The sequence below is a fragment of the Thunnus maccoyii genome, chromosome 2, assembly GCF_910596095.1.
Source record: "Thunnus maccoyii chromosome 2, fThuMac1.1, whole genome shotgun sequence".
In the NCBI taxonomy this organism is placed as follows: Eukaryota; Metazoa; Chordata; class Actinopteri; order Scombriformes; family Scombridae; genus Thunnus; species Thunnus maccoyii.
In genome coordinates, this window is record NC_056534.1 from 22,888,735 (window position 1) to 22,912,506 (window position 23,772).

Sequence of the window (23,772 nt, forward strand, 5' to 3'; positions counted from 1 at the left end):
CCCAGGTTAATACACAATTATACCGTTTTCATAAAGTTGTTACGTGGCTTTGTGACTCTGTAACATAAACACTCTCCAACCAAAATCATCACAGAAAATAATGTTTATGTGTTTAAAGCATCTGTACTGATCTGTAAATAAATGTGCTTCATCTTACAGTATCTGTTGTCCACAGCTGCTTTATATTGTATGAAAAGCTTCTTCAGTTCTTAAATCCCTGCAGCATCTGAATGCAGCAGGACTAATATGTTGATAAATCCGCAGCCTCTGAGAAGTGCCGCACCAGAGTGCAGTGCCATTACGCATGCCATTTGCTGTGTTTACCTTAATTAAATTTTCTGAAAACAACACCAGGCTTTGCAGAATAACCACACACACCTGTGAGGGCCCCTGCCTAACCTACCTTAAAATGTATTGATGCTGATGTGGTTATGAGTTATTGTTATATTCTTTTGTGTCCATTAACGTATCCAGGAGAATGTGGGTGTGGCAGCCAGCCAGATTCAGAGCACCTGGGCCTAATGCTCCCATAGGATAAAAGGTCAACTCCCAGTGTTGTTCAGGCTCTCTCTCTTGCTTGGACTCATCCCGGCCAGCAGCTGCAGGCTTTTGCTTTTCATTTGACTTTAGTTTTGTTTACACCCCACAACACCTTACACCTCACTGTTCACACATTCACACCTACATTACTGATGTTACTGACTAACTCTATATTTGTAGTTATTTCTTCAGTTGTTTACTTTATTATAATAAATATCTGTAATTTACTGCCATCTGTTGTGTCCATTCCCATATTTGTCATGGCCTAGGAGCCAGGTTATGATACACCTCTATACACATCAGACTGGCCAGTTATAACTTGATAGCCTCTTTTCTAACCTTTTTTTCAGCAAAAATAGTTTTGTTTTATTCTTGAGACACATTGCAGTGCAAACGCTGTTGTGTAAAATTAATTACTAAACTATATGACCATTTACGAGGTGTGATACATTAGAGTTATGGCTAAAATAGAGTAGATCTGATCATGACTATTACATCATTCATAGCTGGATGTCGCCCTACTTCAAAACTCATTCCTGTGCCACTGGCTGTTAATGTTTGTCTTGGTGCCTGTAACATTACCTCTGATGATGTATAAGGCTTGTATGATTAAACTGTGTTGCATTCAGGCAAATATAATTTTAATGGCCTATTTTGGTTAACATATGCATTTTAGAATCTATTAAGTATGATTGGTTTTGGATGGGCTAGGCCCACCTGATTTTCTCTGTGCCCACCCACAATGTTATTTCTGCTACTGGCATGAATGAGAGTCTCTGAAACAGAGTGGGAAAAAGAAGGATTGTAGTCTAGAGATATTCTTCTGATGGAAGAAGGCCATTTTGGTGATGTTTTTGATATGTGTGTCAAAACTGAGGGTGGAGTCTAGACTTACACTAAGATTTTGACCTTATCAACAGAGGATGTAAAAAAACAAGGGATGGCCAAATTCAGATGGGAGACTTTGCTAAGTGTGGCTGGCGAGGCCAATATGAGGATAGCCTCATATTTATCCTGGTTAAGTTTGAGGTAATTGCAGGTCATCCAAGCATTAATATCATTTCAGCAGTCTGTCAGGTTGGATGGTGGTAGAGTGTCCGAGGGCTTGGTGTGTATGTAGAGTTGTGTGTCGTCAGCATAGCAGTGAACATTGAGGCCATATTGATGAATTATATCTCCAAGAGGCAGAATTTAAATAATAATACAGTAATGATTCAAGAACTGAGCCCTGGGGGACACCATGGGAAAGGGGGGAAGTGGAAGAACTAAAGCTGCTAACAGAAACAAACTGTTTTCTAGCTGAGAGGTAGGACTTAACCATGATAATGGAGTGTCAGTGACACCGAGTAGTGTTTTTAACTGATTCAGCAGAAGATTATGACAGATTGTATCAAACGCTGCTATGAGATCTAACAGGATAAGTATGTTGAGATAACCAGAGTCAGCAGGAACAAGAAGGTCATTGGTAACTGTGGTAAGGACAGTCTTGTCACTGTATTTTGCCCTGAATGCAGACTGAAATTCTTCCCATAAATTGTTGTTGGACATATGAACCTGGAGCTGAATGGCTACGGTTCGCTCAAGGAGTTTGGCAAGAAATGGATGACTGGAGACAGGCCTGTAGTTCTTATAGTCCTCCAGGTCAGTTTCAAGTTTTTTTTAGGACTGGGGTAATAGCAGCCATTTTTCAACTAGAGGGAACAGAGCCAGACAGAAGAGATGTGTTAATGATTTGTAGGGGGCAGAGGACAGGCAGAGATGATTTAATCAGGAGGTGGAGTGGATCCATGAATCTGTGACAGGTTCAGTTACAAACTGTTTGTTGACAGGGGTGTTGATATCATTATGTTGAGTGGACAAATGATGTAGCTGCTGGTAGATGGAAATAATTTTGCTCTGGAAAAAGTCCATAAAAATCACAGCAGAGTTTAGTAGAGGCAGCCAAAGGAAATCGTTTAGCAGGTTAATGTAGCTTATTGATGGTGAGAAAAAGGGCTCTGGGGTTACCTTGTCCTTTTGCAATGATGATAGAATAGTATGTGGTCTTAGCCTTGTTCAGAGCTTCTTTATCGGTTCTGACATGATCTTCGTAGGCTAATGCATGAACAGTTAAGACAATTTTCCTGTTGAGACACTCTAGTTGGCAACCAGTGGCATTAATTTTGCACAGCTCTGGTGTAAACCATGGAGCAGAATGGCAGAAGGACACTGCGTGATTTGATTGGGGCAAGATGATTCAATGTATCAGGTCATCAGTTGATGAGTTTGAGTGATGAGTGTAATGTAGTCATAAGTGAGTTCAGTCTCCTACATGTCCATATTCCTGATAGTGCGAGAGGCATGAAGTCAATGTGAGGGGGCAGGAATTCTAGCATTGAAAAAGACAGCCTTATGATGCGATATTATTAAATCCATGCCATGTAGGTTGGAGGAAGAAATACCAGAGGAGCCCGCAAGGTCTGATATATGACCTTTAGCATGTGTGGGAAAGTTAACATGTTTCACAAGAAGTCAATATTATGCTTAGAAATCACATCATTTATGAAGGGTGCTTTGTTATTTAAACATTGTATATTTAATAGGGCAAATTTCATTGCGACAGTGTCACTTGTTTAGATGACTTAAGTGCATTACAGTTGTGTGCAGTTGGTTCTATGTTTTGGTCAGACACAAGAAGTCAATGTTATGCTTAGCAATCACATAATTTATAAAAGGTGCTTTGTTATTTAAACATTGTATATTTAATAGAGCAAATTTCATAGCGACGTTGTCACTGTGATTAGAGGACTTAGGGACATTACAGTTGTGTGCAGTTTGAAAATCTTGAGTGGCTGAGAGTGGAGTTGATTTGCCAAGAAGCACATTGTTAAAAACCTGACTTTTTACACAGTTTCTCTTGCAAGATGCAGAATTCAGCAATAGGGGGGCTCCATGTCGATAGGTGGAGCCCGTTAGGTAGGTGGTTGTTGAGGGAAGCGGCGAGGAAGAATGGCTAGAAACAGGTGTTATTGTTGACATTAAGCATGAGAGCTTGTTAGTCACACGAAGAACGAAGAATGTTCGCTGACTGTGCATGTGTGCCCTCAAAGCTGGGGGGGATTCTGTCTCTGTTAAAAAAGGACTTGCACCCCTAGATCAAGTTAAAATTGTCAACACAAAGTTTTGTGAAATGCAGGCTGACTAGAGCCAGGTGTGGAGGCTTTTTCTTTTAACATGTTTGAAATAAAATTGAAAATTGAAATAACTAAGCAGCTGGCTAAAATGCCCCATGCCTCTGTTAAAAGAGAGGAGGGGACCAGAGATAAAAACTCGCTTCTCACAGTCTTTGAGTAAGTTAAGAAGATGGATAAAATTGTTTTAAAGTTTCCGACTGCTTAAGCGAGGTGTCAATGGTACCAACATGAACAATGAAAGTGGGAGGAAACTCCTGCAAATCTAGGATGTCAAACCTGTTGGCCAGTAGGAGGTCCAGAGGTGAAGCAGGGGGAGACGGGGGCTTTACACCATGTTTGTCCTTGCAGGCTACTGACCAGTGCTCTGGTTGACATGGAGCTGCACCAGGGCCTACACTCTACCCCCACCAACAAGTGACAGGAGACATGACAGGGAGTAGAACTAGCTGTTGCTTTGGGCTTTGCTCCCATGAGAAACCATGTATCAGGCTAGAAAACAAACAGCCTCAGGCTCTGGAACTCCTGTGGTGATTGAGCCAGGCAATGGAAGAGTAGGATTATTGTCCATTACTGGAATGGAGCAGTCAGGGGAGTGAAATGTGCTAGTCGCATTCAGGTTACCGCAGCCAGAATAGCCCAGGACTGCAAGTTGTTTTGCCTGAGCCATGCCAACAGAGCCAGGCTCAAGAATGAGCTTGTCTTTCTGTCTGAGCTCAGCTTCCAGGCAAGCAATGTTTTTCTTCACCTTTGAGACTGTAAGGTGGCAAGAGCCACACTCAGCCATCACACTTACAGTTAGTGTACCACATAGACTCAGTCACTGAAGTGGATAAACATGACCAAGATAAGTGTTACACTTAATCACTGTCTATAGGTAAGAGTCTCTTAAAATCCCATATGAAGCCACAAGAGCCAAGGTCAGCTCAGTAGGCTACATCCAGCTGACAGCCAGCTTAAGATTACTTATAATGTAAGATCCAAAGTCTGATAACTGAAATCTTTAACTTGTTAAAACATTTAGGTAAAACAACCATGATCTAAAAGTGTGCATTAAAAATGTGGCTTGAAGCTGAATAAAAATGTTAATTTATGACAGAGCTTCTGATGGACAAACACAACACAATCCTTTGTCCAGTCATTAAAGCCCCCCTGCTATGGGACCATAACTGATGCAGAAACAAACATTTTGTGACAACAAAAAACGTTATTATCCCAAAGGCCACTCTTCATTAGGTAATATTATAAACACCCTCAAAAAGGACAGAAACAGCCCTGGCTTTAGGACTTGACAAAATTTTCTGAGGGAAGTTTTTAGAGGCAACATTAAAGCTAATTTATATTAGCTTCTGATTATAAAATAGTCTTTGCTTTTTGGCCACTAGTGTTAAAAATTGAGGAAGATAGGTTGGATTTAAACAAAAGATTTGACAGTAACACACTTGTACATTGCTTCAATCTACAACTCTGCCAGGAGCCATTTTTTTTCCAAAAAAGTCTGAAAAAAAGATAGTAAAGCAAAGTCCAAACTTACTTTTCATGACATCCAAGTGTACATAGGCAGCAGCGAATGTCGGTTCTTCTGTATCTGCCAGTGACCTCAGTCGAGGAGGCTGTGGCCGGTGAGAGAGTTTGGAGGCCGAGGCGGCAGCAGACAGTTTGGATCTGCACTTCAGAGCTGCCCAGTATGAAGGATAGATGAGACTCATAAGTTCATCAACACTAGAGGCTGAACGCAACTTCTGCTCCATGTCTGGCTTTGGTGGAGAGTCCTGAAAGACACAAGAGACACCTTCACTGAGAATACTTGTTACTGTGTGTTATTATGGACGCTGATTGGCCAAGAAACATGCTGTCGTATCTGAGGAACACATCACAGAGTCATTGATTTTCAACAAGTAAGCCACAGGTAGTCTCAAGTCTTGCTTATGGAGAGCCGAATAAAGTGCCAGGTCAAGTCCAAAGTGAAGGCCTACAAGTCCCAAATCAAGTCCAAGCCCTAAACTTTGTGTTTCAAGTAAACAACTCATTATGTGCCCTTCACCAAACTGAAAGCCTTTTTAAAATAACTAACACTATAGTTAATTTAAAGAAATAATGTATAATGATTACATTTTTATGTTAATGATTTAAAATGCGTAGTTATTACTTTCAAATAAACTTCATAACAGCAGTGTTTACGTCCTTATCTGATAATCTGATAAACTTGAGTCTGACTTGAGTCCAAGTCATGTACATATTAGGCAGCTTTACCTCTTAGTTCATGAGTTTACAGCATTTTGCACATTGTGTGTGTGCTTTCAGCACCCTCTGTTTTCTACATTTGGTGCGCCTTCTGTTTTTAGGGGGAGCACTTGAATTTCAATGTTCAAATCCTGGAAAATGTTGATAAAGCTTGGAGTAGCATTAAATTGGCACCTCAGGTAAGTTTTAGATTTGTAGGCATCTTACATCAATGTTTTTGATTACCTGAAGGAAGCTGCTGTTGATGATATCTCTAATGCAGCACACGTGTGGCTGACTGACACCTGCAGTCAGTTTTCTCTGCATCGTTGCTGCTTCGTCCCCAAGTTGTCTTATTGTTAGAGACACGTTGTAAGCAGGAAGACTCCATTAACCATTGTCACGTCCGCCATTTTGACCGGAACTCTCGCGTGACATAACCCAACGTGGTTCATGTCCACCATCTTGTTGGGACACAGCTAGAGTATCTTCAGTACATTTAATTGCTTCTTACTTGATGCATGCTGGGATAGCACACTTGAAAATGACCAGAATCTTTACTTTCACATGAAGTCATAACTAAGTCCCAACACCTCCAACCTTTCATCTAGCACTACTATCAGGTACAAACCCTAGCTTGACCAACAGTTTTGCCCATGGCATGGATCACCAGTAGATGAGTCTTATTCTGAGGGTGGAATCTTTCTCTAGCACCACTAACACATGCTAAAAGTTAAAACTGTTTCCAAGAATCATCTAAGTCTATGCCTCCAATGGAAGATGTGCATTTTTGTTGAGCAATGAGCAAGTAATCTTTCATGAATTAAAGCAGCAGCCCTTGATTTATGATTTTTGACCGTGGAACGGGTTGAATGAGGTCTGACAGTTGCAGAATTTTGTGCAATTACACAGATAAATAATGAACAATTTTAATTTAAACGGACAAATGAATGTGGTTTCAGGAGTATTGTTTTGGTGTTCTCTTGTGGAGCTAACTTTCACTAAGTAGATGTGATGACAGGACAAATATCACAAAGCTGGCTCCTATTTAGACAGGCATCAAGGAATCAGAACACCTGACAGGTCATAAATTCAGCTGGCCCCATCTCTGTCTGTCTTTCACACACACTCACAGGCCCTGGGGGAGCTGAGAGTCTGAAGTGTGAAAACAGGAGCTGTATGAGAGGAAAGCTGATACTGCTGTCTGGGAAATTCCTGTGGTACCCGGTCCTGCACATACGTGTGTTCACACACAGAAAGTGACGTGTTAGAATGTTCAAGTAGGGACAGAGAGAGAGAGAAGTGAATGTTTTATATGATAATTTCCCTGCACAGTTCTGTTTCATATATCCTGAGCTATTTTACTCCTTTTACCACAGTTTAAGTGTATTGCTACCAAGCACTGACAACATACATGCAAAATGAATTGGATGAAATGATCAGTTCTAAGCAAAGTCTTTCTGGGTAACATCACATCAGTTATCAGAGGTAGTCTCAAATCAAGTCGAAAGTCTTCATCAGCAGACTACAAGTTAAGATGCAAGTCTTAAGCCAGGTCATGATTACAACAACACAGCACTAATTCCATTGCACTTGAACATTACTCATTCAAAGCTGTTTTAGTAGCGTCTTAGACCAAATCACTTTAAACCATTTCAATGGCTAAGATAAAAGAAAAAGGGGGCTCACCATTTAAATGAACTTTTTTGAGCTATGCTAAGCTTTGTGTCGTGACCAAGGTTTTGCTGGGATTTTTTTTTTCAATTTTACAAGCAAACAACTTCAGAAAATTCACAGAGCTGATCACATTTGGTGAAATAGAATAACATAATGGCCTGTTTGGTAAAATAAACATATAAGCTCAGCCAAATTCGGTGATGCATGACTTGTAGCATAGTGCTGTAGGTTAAACTATAAAACCTGTCAGGCTGTATTAATTAAACATGCAAATCAATAGGTTCAAGAGGCAATTTCCATCTCTCCATAGTTGATAGGAATCTGCTTTGGTGTGCTCACATCAAACCAAAGCCAAAATTCCAGGACATCACATGGCTACACTGATAATAACACATAAAAACATAAAATGACCATGGTCACACAATAAAACAATATGCATAGAAAAGGAATAAAGTAAATAAATGAAATTATCATTTGTCAAGATATTTTACTCTGATTTTAAGTGTTGGACTGACAAACCACCTAAACACCTTGGTTAAAATGTACATTTACACTCAGAGTCTGTGTAAATGAGTGTAAAATAATAATTAATTTGGCAGACAGTGTTTAGACTCTGCTAGCAATTCTTCTTTGACAAATGTATGGCTTTATGTGAATGTTATCTCATTTCCTGTCCTTCAATACAATTAGGTATATGCCATTGTACTATTTATGATAAACAGCAATTTAACAACCACACAATCACTCTGACAGGAACAATGTGACTGTTCGATGCAAGCAAGGTTGTTCTGCACTCTCAGACTCATGCTCACACGCACACACATTCACACTGACTGGCCTTTGTATTAGGCCAGTCAAACAGACAGTGAGTAAAGCAGTCCATTGTATTTTACTGCCTCTGTAACTTTGTTTAGAGCCACTGCAGAGATAACACACACAGCACTCCATTTCCTACTAGAAACAATGTGTTTATTTATGTGTGTGTCTATATGCATATGCATGTTTTTGTGTGTGTGCGTCTGTGTGCATAGATTTTTTCTTCATGTATACGTCCTGTCTGAGTTTCCTCTGTCTCTTCGTGTGTGTGTGTTTGTCTTTCTATTTGTGTCCTGTCTCAGTTTCCCTGATTCTGTGTGCTTCTGCTTGTGTGTTTGGGCGTATGTTTTCACATATAAATACACACACACACACACTGTCCCTTCACGTGGGAAAAGCCTTTTCTCTGCCGTCACATTGGCTCAAAGAAGCTGAAACAAACAATTGAGAATTCAACAGCTCTAAATAAGACTCTGCTGTCACCTGACAGAGGAACTACAGCTTCCTGCTCTGAATACCAGACCAGGCAGTGCAAGGCTGACTGTGGACTCATGAGATCAGTTTTATCAGCACTTTAGAACTGTGAGTGACCACATTAACCATTTTGGTCCTTCCTGCTGTTGATGTTTCCTGGACATTTAAACCTGAAGGTTTGGAACAGTTTTGGAATGGAAGTACTGCTCATGAACAATTCTTCATTGAAAATATACAGTTGGCAGTATATTAAAGCCCCAAACTGGTGGTTTAGCATGTTGTAGCCCATTAACTACAAACCCTGCATGTGCTAAATTGCTGCAATTTTCAAAAGCATGGCGTTTTTAGATCCATGTCCAAAATTAGCGGCAGCCATTCATAGTTCATTTCAGTAAACCATGAAAATCAACTTTCCTTAACCCTTGAGATCAGTCATCTGTCACCTCTGTCAACACTTCACAGCATTTATTAAACAGACGCATGAAAAGCTGCATGAAAAGCATAAAGTCAATCCAGGTACTTCTTGAGACAGTCCACATCACACTGTCATGAACTGCTACTGTGGTTAATGTCAATATAAGTTGGTCATGTCAAAAACTTGGATATAATAAATATTAGGGCTGCAACTAACGATTATTTTCTTTATTGATTAATCTGTCAATTATTTTCTTCATTAATCAATTGTTTGGTCCTTAAAATGTCAGAAAACAGTGAAACATGTAAATCACTTTCTCTCAAAGCCCAAGATGACATCCCCAAATGTCTTGTTTTGTCCAACTCATGGATATTCAGTTTACTTTCATAGAGGACTAAAGAAAAATATTCATATTTGAGCAGCTGGAATCAGATAATTTTGATTTTTTTTTTTTTTAAAAATGTCTCAAAAATATCAATCCATTGTAAAAAAAAAAAAAAAAAAAAGTTGGCAATTAATTAAATAGTTGGCAACTAATCAATTATTTGACTAATTGTTGCAAATCTAATAAATATCACATAAATTGTATATGCCAAATCTTTAACTTTCTCACAGATACAGAATCAGCAGAGTCACAGCAAAACATGCAGTTCACATCACATGTTGTTGGAAAAATTGAACACCATAGATTTTCTATATCGCCAGCCATAAGTGTATACATTGACAGTGCAAATAAAGGCAGGGGGCGCTAAACAAAGAGATATTCAACATGTTTTTTGCAGTTAAAGATTCATAGTCAATCACACTAAAGACAGCAAATGAACAACCTCTCACCCAAACTGAGCTGAAATAGGCTTAAACAAAACCTTACAGAAAAAGTGGATACAGATGATGAATGACTGGATGGATAGATAGATGGATGGATAGATATCAACAACAGAAAACATACACTAACAAAGAAAATTAAGTAATTAAGTAAGGATGGCTGCTTTAGTGAGTGAGTGAACACAAGGTAAGTGCCTGACATAAGTGCCCCTTATCAGCACCGGATCAACAGGAAGAGTTTTCAACACAGCTACACTGCTAGCCACAATTACTAGCAGAAGACTGAGAAGTTCTCTGGCTGCCTGGGAAGAAGGGTCAAAACCCCGATGGTATGCTTAGAAAAATGAGAAAGTAATTACATGCACATCACATGTTTGTGTAAGAGTATTAAATGTATTAAAATTTTGAATCCAGCTTGATTTTTGACATGTTGGAAATCAGGTGCTGTTACTTTACTACAGGGTCATCAGTACTATTATTAAGTTTGTTTTTTGTTATCAATTGTTTTTTTTTCCAAAGAAGAAAACCGAAGCAAAATTCATTAAAATAACAACACAAAATAACAGGGTATTGTAATATAATGTGTCCCATTATAACATGAAGGGGGCAAAAAATTTTAGACATTCCACTAATGGCCAATACTAATAGTGATCAATCAAAACATAGACAGATAACTAGTGCAGCAATAGTTTCAATTAGAGCTGGTTATTATCAACATAAATTAATCTGCCAGATAAGATCTTGATCAATTACTGTAGTACATAATGCCAAATAAAGCTGCAACGAATTAACAATAAATCAATCAGTCAATCAACAGAAAGTTAATCAGCAACCATTTTGACAATAGGCCAAACAATTTTTAGGGATTCGTCAAGCACTTAAGTTGAATTAAAGCTAAGTACACCTTCTCAAACGTGAAGATTGAATATATATCTTCATAGTTCATGATAATGGAGAGGGTGAGAGTTTCATGAGATGGAATTTTCTAGGAGTAAGATAAAGTCTATGTAAAAAATTGAAATGGAATTTATGATTATGGTTTTTAGATGTGCAGTCCAAATTATCCCACACTGTAAACCAATTGATCTCACCATCGAGATGTTCAAACCCTCTTTCCCACACCTGATGGACAGTGAGAGGACCACACGAGGAGTCCAGTAACAAGCTGTAAACCTTAGAAACTAGTACTATTATTAAGTATATAGAATTTGTTGGGTCAGTGGGCTAAAAGATGCAAAATCCTGGAATGATTCTCTGCTCAGACAAAGGCACAGAGGTAAAATTGAGTCAGATAATAGTACCTCTACCTCAGTGTAATATTCTTGTGCTCTTTACACCCCCAAGTATAACATTGCTTTTGCCTTGGGAATCAGTGTAGTTGTCCATCCTGAACTCTAGCTCAAATTTGAGAGATGAATGAGGTGGGAATTTATATATTAATAAAAATGTAGTTTCCTTGTTGGAATGCAGGATCACTTTTTGTGTTTCTAAATCTAAAAGGGAGACTTACAGATGTACGTCACTTTTTAGCTCATTTCCTTGTTTCAGGTTCCAGGAGATCTCTCAATTTCATATCCTGACATCTTTCAGTACCAGCAGAGTAGTCAGTCAGGAGTGTTAAAAAAGTGGTTAGAGTGGTTATAAAGGCCATTGTTTGAATATGATGTTACAAGCCAGCTAGTAGCCATGCAGCATCTGTTGGTAGTGTGGCATCTGTCTGCCTGAACTAACAACATGCTTAATTTTAGACACTTAGATCATGGAACTGAACATTTACAGCATATGGTTACACTGTTAGATTTGGCAAAAAAAAGGATCTGCTCTCTGAGTGAGCTCTCAAAGATTCCAAGAAGCAACCAGTATGAAGATACTTAAAGCATCAATATGCTTCAATCAGTGTTTTTTGGATGCTTGGAAAGTGTCTGAAACTCCTTCGATATCGGAATTGCGGAGGCTGTGTTTGACTATTTACGCAACTTTCCGTAATTGACAATTGAAGAAATGTGTGTGTGAAAGTAGGCAGGATTTGAACTTCTCTCTCAAGCTCTTTCTGTCTTCACACAGCTAGGCTATTTCTGTGACTAAGCTGTTTGGAACAGCTTCAGACATGGACGGACAAAATTTATTAGGAACTAGTTTGTTTCAAGCATCCTCGAGCCTTAACAGTATCATGATGTAAGGGAAATATTGGACACTGAACATGTCTAACCAATGTGACACAACCAGCAATGTTGCAATTTCACTTGTAATTCCAAAAAGCCCCTCTCATCGGCGATGTAATTTGATTCAAGAGTCTATGGCAATGCTAGCGACTCTGTGAGGCTATGTTTAGCCACAGTGCTGCTTTGAGCTAAATGCTAATGTCAGCATGGCAACATGCTCACAATGATAATGTTAACATTCTGATGTTAAAGGATATAGGATTTTCTGCATTTTTCTTATTGTCAACAAATCTCATATGCAGAGCCAGGCTTTGGACACAATACTTGTAAGTAGGATGAGTTCATTGTTGGTTTGGCTCTGCATATTAGATTTGTTGACAATAAGAAAAATATAGAAAATCACTAACCAAATCAATGTTTACCATATTCACCACCTTAATTTAGCAGGTTAGTATGGTTACATTTGCTAATTAGCATTAAAAAACAGTGCAGCTGAGGCTCATGGGAATATCCTTAGTGTATTTGGTCATCTAACTCCATATTGGACAAACTGAAATGTTGACCTGATGATGGTGGTAAATGAAAAGTCAGAGGATCACCAAATCACCAAATGTATTACTATTGGTCCTCCAGGGAACATGGATGTCTTTTTTAATTTTGTGCCAATCCATTAAGTAGATGTTGAGATATGTCGCTGGACAAGCGAAAACTTGGACCTACTGGTGGAATCAGCAGGTCCAAGGTATAGGGTAGAAGTCAGGGTATCAGCAAAATCCCTAGAATCCATCCTCTGGGCACCATAGGTAACTGTACAAAATTTCATGGTGATCCATCCAATAGTTGTCAAGAAAAAGTGCCAAATATGTCAACATCATGGTGGCGCTAGAGGTTAGTAGTAGGGGTGTGCCTGAATACAAATATGTTATTCGGCAAAAAACAAATAGTGTGGTTTTTTGGGGGGTTTTTTTTTAAGAATATTTGTTTCATACAAATGTTTTAAAAAGTATTTCTTTCGGGAAGGAAAAAAAAAACGAGTTGGGGGTGAGTTAAAGCTACTGACCCACGTAAAGCGCTCCCAAGGGACTCTCCATAACCTGTTGTTCCCCTTCTTCTTTCCACAAAGGTAGGTTGTAAAAAAACAGACAATAAATGAAAAGTGCAAAACAATAATCACCTTTGGAGTTCTTCCCTACATGTTTTACTGTGTGTATAAATAGGTAGAGGTCTGTCTGCAATGAGGTGATGAGTAAAGCTTTAGCTCAGTAGTCAGTGCAGTCATCTATGATCTGGGAGACTCCAGTTCGAGACCCGGTATGGGGACCTCCTTTGTAAGGTCATTTATTCATGAACACTTATTGTAACACTTTAATTTTCTAAAATTAAAAGCGTAATAAAATAAATAACAGGATTTTCAGCAAAAAATGTGTTAACGTGTATAAAGATGTTACCGGTGATATGCTATGTTCTGGCATACCCTCATTACATTATTTGCCCCCACCATTGTTTTGCTTTTTTATAGAAATAAAACCCATTTAGTTAATTTTCTCGTATTAGCACCCATGTTCATCAAAGAAAAAAAAACTCAAATTTGTAAAATGCTAAGCATTTTATAAGTACTTAGTTGGACGACTGTGCTACAATTATAACTAAAGTGTTCCATGAGTCAGCCGCAGGGCTTGCAATACACTGGCGGAAACCTTGATGGCATCTAAAAAGTATAGGCCTACTAAGTACTTTCAGCTGAACATATGACAAGATGGTAAGAGTGTGTTGATATAAGCGAAAAAATCTTGGCACTTAGTTTTGTGATCATCTGAGGGAGAGAAGGATGAAAGAAGAGAGATTATGAGTGAGAGGAAATAAGTACTGCTGCTGTGGAGCAGTAAGTTATTTGTTTCTGAATATTAACGGATAGGTTTATATTTTTTCAAGTGTGCCTTAAAACAACAGTCAGGTGTTCATATGAACAGTGAAAGAAGTTTTCCTCGCTGTAATCATTCTTCCTGTTCATACTGGCTATTAAAAGATCCCCTTCAAATGCGCTTTGAATGTAAGTGATGGAGGCCAAAATCCACAGTGTGTCCACACAGTCATTTTGTGCAAACATGCATTTAAAAGTTTATCTAAAGCTTGTATGAGTCTTCAGCAGTCTGAGTTAGTCATATCAAGTGGATATCTGACACATTTACAGTCTTTTTAGCATCAAATTCCCTCTTTGTGTTTCCTCAGACAATGTTTTTCTGTTGAGCTGCGGTGGAAGTATAGTAACAAAAAGAGGAACTTTGACACTAAAAAGACTGTAACGTTGAACGATATCTACTTGATTTGACTCATTTGGAAGCTTCATATTAGCTTCAGATAAACTTTTAAATGCGTTTTCACACAGAAGGAGGACTGTGGATTTTGGCCCCTTTCACTTACATTATAAGTGCATTATGAAGGGATCTTCTAATGGTCAGTATGAACAGGAAGAATGATTACAGCAAGAAAAACATGTTTCAATGCTCAGGGTTTTCACCAGTGTATTGTAAGCCTGGCAGCCCACTGGGCCTAAACATCAGGGATGTTTTCTACACTAAAATGTGTTATACAAGTAGTGTAGCTCCTTTAAGGAATAGCTCAGTGCGTAGTGAGTGTGCGCTCGAGAGAGGGAGAGAGAGCGTGTGTGTGATGGTGAGGCTGCAGCTACCGGAGCAACGCGCCTACCATCTGAGAGCAGGCTGAGCAGGCAGAGAGTGGGAGAGTTTCTTCTTAAAACAAGCACTGAGACCCGAGGAGACATGAGAACTGCTGCTCGCTAACAACTACATGTGTTTACAGCAGAGAGCAGGAGGGAGGACAGACATCTCCACTACTCTGTGCTGCGACTCTGCTGCTGCTGCTGCAGACAGTCACGGAGCAGACACTTTCAGTTTATAATTATAGTGTTTGTCATCCAACTAAGTATTAATAAAATGCTAAGAATTTTAACCGCCCCCTACCCCCGGCCCACTAACTTTTCTGGCAGAAACTCTGATGTTCATTTGGGCTCCTGACTGTTGTTTTGAGACAGACTTGAAAAAATGTGAACAGTGCTGCCAGTCTTTCCCCCTCTCTTGTGTGTATGTGTGTATATGTATGTGTGTGTATGTGTGCCTGGGACTGCACTCAGTACAGAGAGATCATCTTTGCTTGGATTTTACCAACGTTTTTCATCTAGAATATACATATCCATATACAGATGACAGTCGTCATGTGTTTAACAGGGGCAGTGTCAAGAAAAAGAGGCAAAAGACAAGAATAGTCTGAGCAATTTGTTTACAATCTGTGTACATCCCATAATTTGTTATGAAGTTGATCCAACAAGATTTATACATAACTTCATATATAATTGACACACTTGTATGGTCAGAGTTTCAGGGCTACATTGGAAATCTCTGTGCCAAGATCAGAGTTTAAATTCAAACATATCAACTTTCAATACTATTTAAATTCAACTGTAAAACCCTTAACGACGTCATCTATGATGTGATTCGTTTCTGATCGTCTATTTTTAATCCAAACCAAAAGGGTTAGGTAGAAAAGCACCCTAGATTGAACATATAACAGTGACAGTGGCTGGAAAAAGCAGCAAACAGGACCAGGCTGGATACAAATATAAACACAAAATTGACAGATGACAAGCCAGACAGCTGCACACATGTCAGACAGCTCAGGTAATATCTGTGATTATAAGACTCCCCAAATCTTGAAACCAGACAACAGCGTTCTGCTGCATGATGTCAGCAGCTGACAGTCATCTACTCTGTCTAGGTGCTTTTTATCCACACAGGCTTTATCTCACTGTAAGGCTCTGGGATTTGCATCTTGAGAGTTTTGTGTTACTGCTCTTTAGTTTTTGAGAGGAATTGTTGCAGCTCACAAATCCAAACCAAACTGTCAAGCTGTCTAAAATCAAAGATATTATGTGCATCAGTACTGAGTGTTTTTTGAAGTCTACTGTGTTTGGTTTGTCTTAAATATCCAGGTCCATGTTAAAGTCAAAAAGGGATCAGAGACTAATGAGTCCTGCAGAAGCTTTATTTATCTGCTGGATTGTTGCATTTGATCATTGGTCACAGATAAAACCCTAAGTTGATTATTTTTTTGATCCAACAGGACAAAATTCTGCAAATGAGATAACATATTTTTCTTGACCAAAGAAAAAAAAAAAGGAACAAGGTCAAGGTAAATTTATTTTCCATGCTTTCAGATGCATCTCATGGTCTTCATCAGCAGATGGATTTAGTTTTCATCATACTTTGTCATGTGATAAACAGGTGGTTGTATACAAATGACTGTTCATCTGCTGATGAAGACTGTGAGATGCACTTAAAAGCTCCACAAAAAGCTAGTAAGTGGATCTTGAGTTTTTTTTTTTTTCTCAAATTATGAACATGAATGAACTTTAATGCTCATTTTATTATCAATAAGGCAGTCAGGTGCACTTATATTAACAAAACTGTGTTAATTTATTGAAGATATTTCTTCACTTTGTTGTAGAAAATCTGTTTTTAGGACTCAAAAATGCCTTTAATGTCTTGTTACGAAGGGGATGTTTGTGCAGTCTAGAAAGAAAAACAATCTGACGTTTTCTCACACATCTACAAACAGTTTCCTCATGCAGGGACCTTGCCTGCAGTTGTGACATACACAGAAAAATGTAATGTAAAAAAATAAGAATAATAAGTATATTATTATAATTATATCTGCAGGAAAGCTGACAACTGACACAAACAGAGGACTTTCCATGAGGGAAGCAGAGCCAGTGAAACATTGCTAGAGCACAGATGGTAAAACACTCAGACACAGCAGACATGGAAAAGACCTGTCAGATACTCAAACACGCAGCACATCAAAGAAAGGAAATCCAACAAGCCTTTTAAGACATTAAACCATCTAGGACATATAGTTTCATATGCAGCTCACAGTCAGGATTTTGGGCATGTTTCTCACTTTCCTTTGAGATAGTAAAGATCCAATTTTATTGTACTGAGACATAAAAATCTAATAAAAATTTATTTATTTGACTATATTATATTATATTATATTATATTATATTATATTATATTATATTATATTATATTATATCATATCATATTATATTATATTATATTATATTATATTATATTATATTATATTATATTATATTATATTATATTATATTATATTTGTAATGGTGACCCAGAGTGAAGGTTTTGGAAATCACTTAGTAAAAATCCTTTAGTTAAAACTGCACTAATCCATATTTCCAAATTAACAATGCATCAAATGATTATGTGTAATGTTACTCATAGTAACCAATCCTCTGAGAATCATCATAAACTACGCACTTCCCCTCAGCTCCACGCAGCATTTTTGTCTATTTTGGATTATTGTTTCGGTTTTCCAGCTTGCAGCTTCTTTTCTGCCACAACAGGCAGCTGTTTTCAGCAAAATCTTTCTGATAAACTCCCTGTATACTACTCGTCCAGCACCAAACAACAGATAAAGTGCTGCATTACCTCACAATACGTTTTGCATTCCCTCTGATGCATAGAGGAAGGCTGAGCTACACTATGTATCAGTTACAGGTTGTGACCATGAAGTGAGAGTCTGCTGCCATGGCTCTGACATGCTATATAACTGCCATAACTCCTGGTGTATGATAACACATCTGGCATATCTGATAGAAATACGAGATTCAAATTCAGAAAGTTGGACTTTGTGATGTTTTCTCATTTAATTGGAGCAGCAGAGTACAGTAAAGTGACCGTAGCATCCATAGCATTCAAGCAACAAGCACAACTGCCAACCACGTCCACAGACACAGCACCAGCCACAGCTTCAACAGAGCTCAACCCACAGCAGGAAGCTACAGCTATACTGTCAGACCAAAGGACTGATGAGCCATAAGACCTCCTTTCTGTAGTGTCTGCAGAGTGTTAACCACACTAACTGTTCAGGGCAATGCAAAAAGTATTGTGAGCTAACGCAGAAGTTATAGCAATGGAATGCAAATGTACTCAAAATCCTTCCCATCACAACCTTTTGGGGGATCCGTACTCTGCTGCCCCAAGTGGTCAAATATATATTGTTACAGCTTTAATCTGATACAGTATTGATACAGCTTTAGTCTAGTGTCTTGTAAACTCATATTGGCTGGGCACCAGAAAGGTGCAGGACACTCAAATAAACAAAATCTATCAATCAAAAAAAAATATTTCTTATATTGAAGGGTGGCACAGACATTATTGGCCTGAACCGGCTGAAAGCTAATAGTTTGTGCTATTGAATTTTTTTTTATTACCTTTCTGTTTTCATGCCCAAAAATAACCAACTTAGAAACAAATTGTTGCTCAGCAACAGAGAGACAAATGACCCATAGCCTGTAGATAAAGTTCCATAAGACTTAAGATTTACTGCTCATGGATATAGCTGTATTAATATATGTTAAATATGTTACATACTGAGGCGTGTGTGTGTGTGTGTGTGTGTGTGTGTGTGTGTGTGTGTGTGTGTTGCAGAGGCATCTGAAGTCAGTCACCTCAAACAAATCACTAACTTGGTGGTCTTACCAAGAGCGAGTAGTTTGTGTTTTCCTTCTCCTTCTGTGTGTGTTTGTTAGAGTTAAAAATTCATCATGGCTGTGTGTTTGTTTATCCGTCAAGTGTTTGATCATGTGTCTGCCTTGACACACAAACACACACGCGCACACACACACAGACAGTTTACACAGTTTACACTGGGACTGCAAATGTGTAACCACAGCATAGTAGCTAAAACAACAACCGCTGATGTAACTGACTGCTGCATGAAATGTTTACAGTTCGACATAGACAGACTTAAAGTAGTTTGTCAGTTTATTTATTTATTTATTGTTATTCTGGTTCGCTAGCCTGATATTCAGACAGAAATAACTTTATTCAGCCTGACATTGTGTTCATGTTTGGGGGGTGGGGGTGGGGGGGGTTATTTTGTTGTTTTGTTTGGTCCTAATCCATCAGTAGAGTGTTATGTGTCAGTTTCAGGCAACACAGAATCTGATGTATTGATTGCTAGGAGCAGATTACTCAACATTCCCCATTGAAGAAATATGTGATTTAAATTATTTTTGAAAGGATTTGGCTGGCGATTTTCTATATTTTTGTTATTGTCAACAAATCTCGTGTGCAGAGCCAAACCAACAATGAACTGATCCTCTGATATATCAGATTCCTCTGTACTGTAGGCTAGGGTTGCACTGATCCAATACTGATATTGGATATTGGGTCCAATATTGACTCAAATAGCTGGATCGGGTATCGGTGACATGGGGCCAATCAATCTATAGTCCCCTGACTATCTACTTTATAACCACGGTGGTTATGTCAAAGCAAGCGACTAATTAAACTTGATTATTTAGGTTACATTTGATTATTCAGCAATGGCTGGCAGTTAGCATTAGCTCTGCTCCTCAGGCTCACTTCGGGTGCTTTCACCTCCAGGATTACTTTCCTCTCTTAGTTGCATTGACGTCAATCTGGCACCATTGAGCCTTCCAGTAAAAAATATAAGGTCTTGGTTACTGTCAATTGCCTTAAAGTTGGATTTGATTAGCAGCAACACACATACACACGCACTCTGTTCAGTGAGTGTATCCTTTTCAAAACACTAACGTCATGTGTTTGTGTTTGTGTGTGTGCAATGCACGCAGTAACACATAAACCAAACGTTAATAAGTTAGTTAGGAAAGCAATGTTAGGAAAGCAATGTTAAGCCTGATGTTGCCTTACACATACTGTAGAAGAATGATCCCAGTCTCTTCCACACAGTGAGGCACACAGCTTATTAATTAAACACTGGTATCGGATTGCTACTCGGTATCGGCCAATACCCAAAGCCCAGGCATCAGTATCAGTATCAGGACTGAAAAGGCAGGATTAATGCATCCCTATCATAGTCCTCCGTTGTCCAAAAACTATTAAAAACACATCAATGATCGCCACTACGACATGTTCCTTCATCCCTGAAGACAGTGGTTACCATAACTTGTTTAGAAACAGCTCCAAGGAGTAAAAATAGTGATAAGATATTAACTCACCACTGCATAACCTATGTGCAGAAACCCAGTTCTGTTTACAGAGCTTTGCTAACTTGTTGTGCTATAGAGCACGACCTCTTGACTTTGTACTGAACTTCTTTGAGAAATTTATAATGTAGTACAAAGTCAAGAGGTTGTGATAAGCAGCACAACAAGCTAGTAAACAGAGCGTTTCATGCAAGTGCAGTGGCATCTGCCATACAAGGAACCTCACTCTTAAGAGTAACCATCCTGTTTTACTCTTTGGAGCAATGTCTAAACAAGCTATGGTAGCCACTGTCTTCATGGACGAAGGTACGTGTCACCCAATACAGCAGTGTGACTCACTGGCGTGTTTTTAATAAGCCCTGTTTTAACCAAAAGTTCCAAGTATTTTGGAACCAGATGAACCAATCTCAGGGACTAAACTGGGAACTAAAAGTACCTGTAGTTCAGTCCTGTTTGTGTTTCCACCACATCTGAGGAACCAGGTAGATCATGCAAATTAGACCTATGAGGAATTTAAAAAATATGACGGTGCTTGAAACGCGGTACTCACACATGAGGAAAAAACAACACAGAATTGTCCTGTTGTTCTTTGTATTCACTGCTGCATAAGAGGGGTGTAATGAATGAATGAAAAGCAGAAATACAGAGAGCGTCTGTCTCCACAGTAAATCATCAGCTGAGTTTTTAATGGTTGTTTATTTCTGCTTTAAAACATAACCGACATGGAGCAACCAGAAAATAACATCTTATTTCTCTCATTTACTGGCTTTATTCTCTACCACCACACCCTTTCTTCCTGGTCCTTAATCTGAACTAGAGTACTTCCTTGTTTTATGAATGAAGCGGTACAAGTTGAAGCAGTCGCACTGTGTGTTTTTGACCAATCAGCGATGGTCATCCGTGAATCTAGCTATATACCTATGTAGAAAGATTACATCCTCCCTTCTTAATCCCACCTTCAAATCACTTAACTGGAGATGTGAGTGTTGATTTAGAGACTACTTGTGTGCAGCAGTGGCTTATATGAGTCAGTATTACTACATTGTTTTGGAGCTGCTACTGTATGATGACTACAGGTATACACAAATTATGGTAGCCACTGTCTTCAGGGACAAAGGAACATGTCACAGTGGTGTGTCTCATTGACATGTTTTTAATAGTTTTTGGACAACAATGGAGTAAGATATATCAGGCTTTGGATACACACATAATACTTGTAAGCAGATCAGTTTATTGTTAGATTTACTCTACACATGAGATTTGTTGACAATAAGAAAAAAATATAGAAAATTGCCAGCCTTATCCTTTAAAGGCATCAAAAGTTGTGTTTTGATCTGAATTCAAATCTCAACTGAATTTAATAGTTTACTTTTTTGATAATGGAGAGGTTTGAATGTGGCCAACAAGTCTGAGCAGGGTAAACACAAATAAACATAGTCCACTGAACACATGGACAGTGCTTTTTCCTCCGCAATCTGCACATATCAGTGCATTGTTTATTTTCTTATTTTTAAAATTAATTTCTCTCATGTTCAGCACCACCACAGTACCCTGAGTCCCCTTTCATTTACCTGTACTGCAGCAGCCCCGAGCCCTATCATCAGCTCCTACACTCATGGGTCAGGATTGGATTTAAAGATAACTGCTGGTAGCTGGTTGGTTCTGATACTGAGCTTTGCTGGTGCAATGTTGTTTACTTAACTGGACCCAAGCAGGACTCTGACACAGACTCTGTCACATTCACACGTGTGCATGGACACACACACATGCAGGTTTAAGTATAGAGATATGGCGTAACACTAGATACCCACACAGACATACACACGAACGCTGTCAGTTTTAATCAGATTTCTTTTTTAACTGCCTATTGATTCAAGCTTTTTTTTTTGCAGAATCTGAGTGTTAAACCAGCTGCTCATACGTATGCACACACACACACACACACACACACAGAAAGTGAGAGAGAAAACATCTGCAACTGATAACAGAGACAATAATAAAATGTTTCATACTAAATATGGGAGAGAGGTGCAGAGCGAGAAACCCCCAAACAGACAATGGAGAATTACAAATGTGAGAATGATAAAGTGATTAGATTAGATTAGATTAGATTAGATTAGATTAGATTAGATTAGATTAGATTAGATTAGATTAGATTGGGTCATTGCAGCACCAGGGAATGAGTTCTTGCACTTACTCGGATAAGAAGAAACAGTATAAATAAAGTTTTAGGTATGACATGAAGTAGAAGGATACAGAATGATGTGCAGTAAAGAAAATAAAGCAACATAGTTTAGAACAGGCATGACGGAAAATTGGCAGTGAGTCCGACTGCACTCTAAAAGGCACCACAAAGAGCTACACTACGCCACAACATACCACAAACAATCACTGATAGCACAAAGTATTATACTGAAAAACTATGAAGCATTCAATAGAATAGCAAACCAAAAAAATATAAAGTACACTCCAGATCTCCTGTCCAGATGTCAGAGTCAGGCCAGCTGTAGCTAAGACAGCAGGTGACTACTCCAAAACATGTAACAAATGAATGGTAGATTTAATGGTGATTAATACTGTGTTATTACTGTGTAATCAGTTCCTGTTAAAGTATGTACATGAACCTTAAATAATAATCAGATAAGTGTGTTCAGTTTATATATTCCACAATCAGAGAGGACAATGCTACAAAAACACCAAATATAGACAAGCAAACCCACCAATGTTGTTTTCAGCTAACGTGCTTTGGTACTGACGTCTTATCAGAACATTCCACTTCTGGAGTTCAGATTTTGTGAGGGGCTGCTGCACCTGTTGCCTGTTGTATGATCCAAGATTCACAGTATCCTACTCATGTGACTTTCTTGCTAAATCAATTTTTACTGTCTATATAACAACTATGACTGACATGACTATTTGGCTAACTATTCATACCATAAAATGAAGAAGCACACTGCATTAAAAACAACAAGTTAATATCTCTGACTCTCAAAACCTGCAGTTTAATGTAATTCCTGCAGCAAAAAAACAGATGTCAGAGAATAAAATGGTGCATTTCCCATCCAAAGCCAGAACTGCTCTGTGCCATATATAAAAAATGGATTATGACTGACAGCTGGCAAGCATCTTATGCCTGATCGATCAGCATTGATCATAAAACCTGCAAATCTGTCACACAACTCAAACAGTTATAAACACAAAATAGCACACAGTAAGCCTGAATTGGTGATTTTTCTGTCCTTGCTCTTTACAAAACCATCCAGCACTTTCATATCATGATTCATTTTCCACTTGGTTCTCAGTTCTCAGTTCATTCTTTATGCTTTTCAACTTTCACCCTCCCTCACAGTTGAAGTAGCCAGTTGATTACGCTATATGTTTCTGTATGTTTATGCTATGTTC

General features: G+C 38.6%; 1 protein-coding gene across 1 annotated transcript in view; it reads right to left on the minus strand.

Moving 5' to 3' along the window:
- vegfc (vascular endothelial growth factor c) overlaps positions 1-23,772 on the minus strand; it is a 101,520-nt gene that overhangs the window by 51,034 nt on the left and 26,714 nt on the right. The window contains exon 2 of the mRNA XM_042388926.1: positions 5,245-5,482. Within this exon, the coding sequence (XP_042244860.1) occupies positions 5,245-5,482 (238 nt within the window). The remainder of the gene's footprint in view (positions 1-5,244; positions 5,483-23,772) is intronic.